This window comes from Babylonia areolata, chromosome 6 (genome assembly GCF_041734735.1).
Source record: "Babylonia areolata isolate BAREFJ2019XMU chromosome 6, ASM4173473v1, whole genome shotgun sequence".
In the NCBI taxonomy this organism is placed as follows: Eukaryota; Metazoa; Mollusca; class Gastropoda; order Neogastropoda; family Buccinidae; genus Babylonia; species Babylonia areolata.
The window spans coordinates 31,471,389-31,473,888 of record NC_134881.1 but is presented as its reverse complement, the minus strand read 5'-3'; the positions used below and the strand labels follow the sequence as shown (position 1 = coordinate 31,473,888).

Below are 2,500 nucleotides of genomic sequence, written 5' to 3'. Positions count from 1 at the left end.
CAACCGAATGACTGAAAGCTGTTTGATTTTTCCAGCCAAACTTAGGAGAAAGGGCTAGAGCCGGCGAGATTCGAACCCCCAAACCCTCACGGACTCTCTCTGTATAGGCAGGTGAGCGTTTAGATTAACCATTCTGCCACCTTCCTCCTCCGAGTCAATCGTGACATAATGATATTGATGATGGAAGTGATAGTATTGGTGATGGTACCCCCGAAAACGGAGTATGGCTGCCTACATGGCGGGGTAAAAACGGTCATACACGTAAAAGCCCACTCGTGTGCATACGGGTGAACGTGGGAGTTGCAGCCCACGAACGCAGAAGAAGAAGAAGGTGATGGTGTTGATGATGAGTTTCAGTTTCAAGATGGTGATCAAGTAAGCGCTTTGAGTTGTCTCTGCACATGATTCAGCGCTATATAAATACTAATTATTATTATTATTATCATTATCTATACCCGCCACATGTAACATGGCACATACCCGACTTTCGCATAAACCCAAATGCGCTGATTAGGCTTTGAGTACCTACCATTGGTTTGTGTAAAATATTAACATTGCAATGATATTTTTGTTATTCAAATTATGATGATGATTGTGGTGTTCGTGGTGGTGGTGATGATGATGACTATGATGATAATGATAGTAACGAGGAGGGTCATTTATGATGGTGATGATGGTGGTAGTGATGATGGTGATAGTGGTAGTGGCGATAATGACGGTGATGAGCATGTTAATGACGATGATGATGACGGTGATGATAGTGATGATGATGGTGGTGGTGATGATGATGAGGAGGATGCGGAGGATGAAGACAACACTACTGCTACTAATAACACTGCTTCTACTACTACTACTACTACTACTACTACTACTACTACTAAGATGAAGAAGAATGATAAGAATTTGTTGTTTTTTTTAAAGGAAGAAGAAAAAAAAAGATTACAATTACCATCGTCATCACCATGAGTGGTGACCTTGAGTGATGGTCTGGGTGCTAGTCTTTCAGATGAGAGGATCATTAAACTGGGGTTCTGTGTGTGGCATGCACCACACGAACGTGACCCACACCATGCTGGGGGGTCACAGTACGACACAACAACAACAACAACAACAACAACAACAAAAACACAACCCAGCACAACAAGACCAAAACTTTTATATATATATATATATATATATATATATATATATATATATGTGTGTGTGTGTGTGTGTGTGTGTGTGTGTGTGTGTGTGTGTGTGTGTGTGTGTGTGTGTGTGTGTGCTGCACACACACACACACACACACACACACACACACACACACACACAGAGGATAGATTTTTTTTAAATTTAAAAACACCAACACAACACAAATACAAAACAAACATAACCCCCCACCCCCTTCCCACCTCCCCCGCCCCCACACACCCACACAGACAAAGCCATATCCCCACCACACCCACACCCCGGGTAGCTCACCTGGTAGGTCAGCAGGTGGTAGGCGGTCTCCAGGCACCCGGCGTCCACCTGAAGGAAGTCCTCCGAGACCCTGGGTGGGTATGGGTTGTTGTCGGACCGGTGTCCGGGTGTGTCGGGCATGTGCTGGGTGGGGTCCAGGGTGGCGTTGGCATGCTGCAGGTCTTCCAGACTGGCCAGCAGAGCTGGGGGGTGTGGGGAAGGTGGGGAGGACAGAAAGATGGAGGAGTATTTGACATGCTGTTTTGAATTTGATAATATTCGCATAATTTGCGTCCGAACTGTTAGATATTTTGCAGACTTGTTGATGATACCCTAAAGTTACTGTGTAAAAATTGTCAATGAATTCGGTTTCTCTATCACTGAGAAAATGCTTGTCAAAAAGCGTTTCACGTTTTTTGGGGGGATACTCGATATATACCATGTGGAATGGTGTGGGCGGCCTCGTGGTAACGCGTCCGCCCAGAAGGCAAGATTGCATGACTGGCTCTTAATGCTGCAGCCTTGGGGGCTATTAGCTGCCCTTTGGGAACCATCTCAACACCGGCTGTCCTATAACCCTCTTGGCCGAGAGACTGAGGATGCAAGACACTATCTACTTACTATAATCAAATTCGAACCCAGATAGTCGAGACAACAGTTATCTCCTCTGCTGTTCCGATGATCCTAGTCGAACACGACTGACCATGCATAATACAGGAAACGAGAGAATCTGTGTGTTCTCCCCTCCACTAGCACTCGAATGGTGGTATGGACTCTAATTATTCTGATTGAGCTCACTGTGCCATACGAAAGCAGAATGGGGGAAGCCCACATCCACAAGACCGAGAAGTAGGCTAGTCTAGTCAGCTAGTCTAGTCAGCAACCTGAGAGAATCTGGCTTTCAAGCCAAAGTCCTCGCCATAGAGATTGGTGCAAGAGGGTTTGTGGGCGCATCTACCTACAGCCTCATGAAACAGCTGTCGATTTCGTCAACGATATGATCATCGAGGAGCATAAAAGAAAAAGACAAGAGAGAAAGAGGGAGACAGAGACAGACAGA

The 2,500-nt window shown here is 45.6% G+C and overlaps 1 protein-coding gene across 1 annotated transcript in view; it reads right to left on the bottom strand.

The window, feature by feature from the left end:
* LOC143283365 (uncharacterized) overlaps window positions 1-2,500 on the bottom strand; it is a 22,302-nt gene that overhangs the window by 4,988 nt on the left and 14,814 nt on the right. The window contains exon 4 of the mRNA XM_076589570.1: window positions 1,462-1,643. Within this exon, the coding sequence (XP_076445685.1) occupies window positions 1,462-1,643 (182 nt within the window). The remainder of the gene's footprint in view (window positions 1-1,461; window positions 1,644-2,500) is intronic.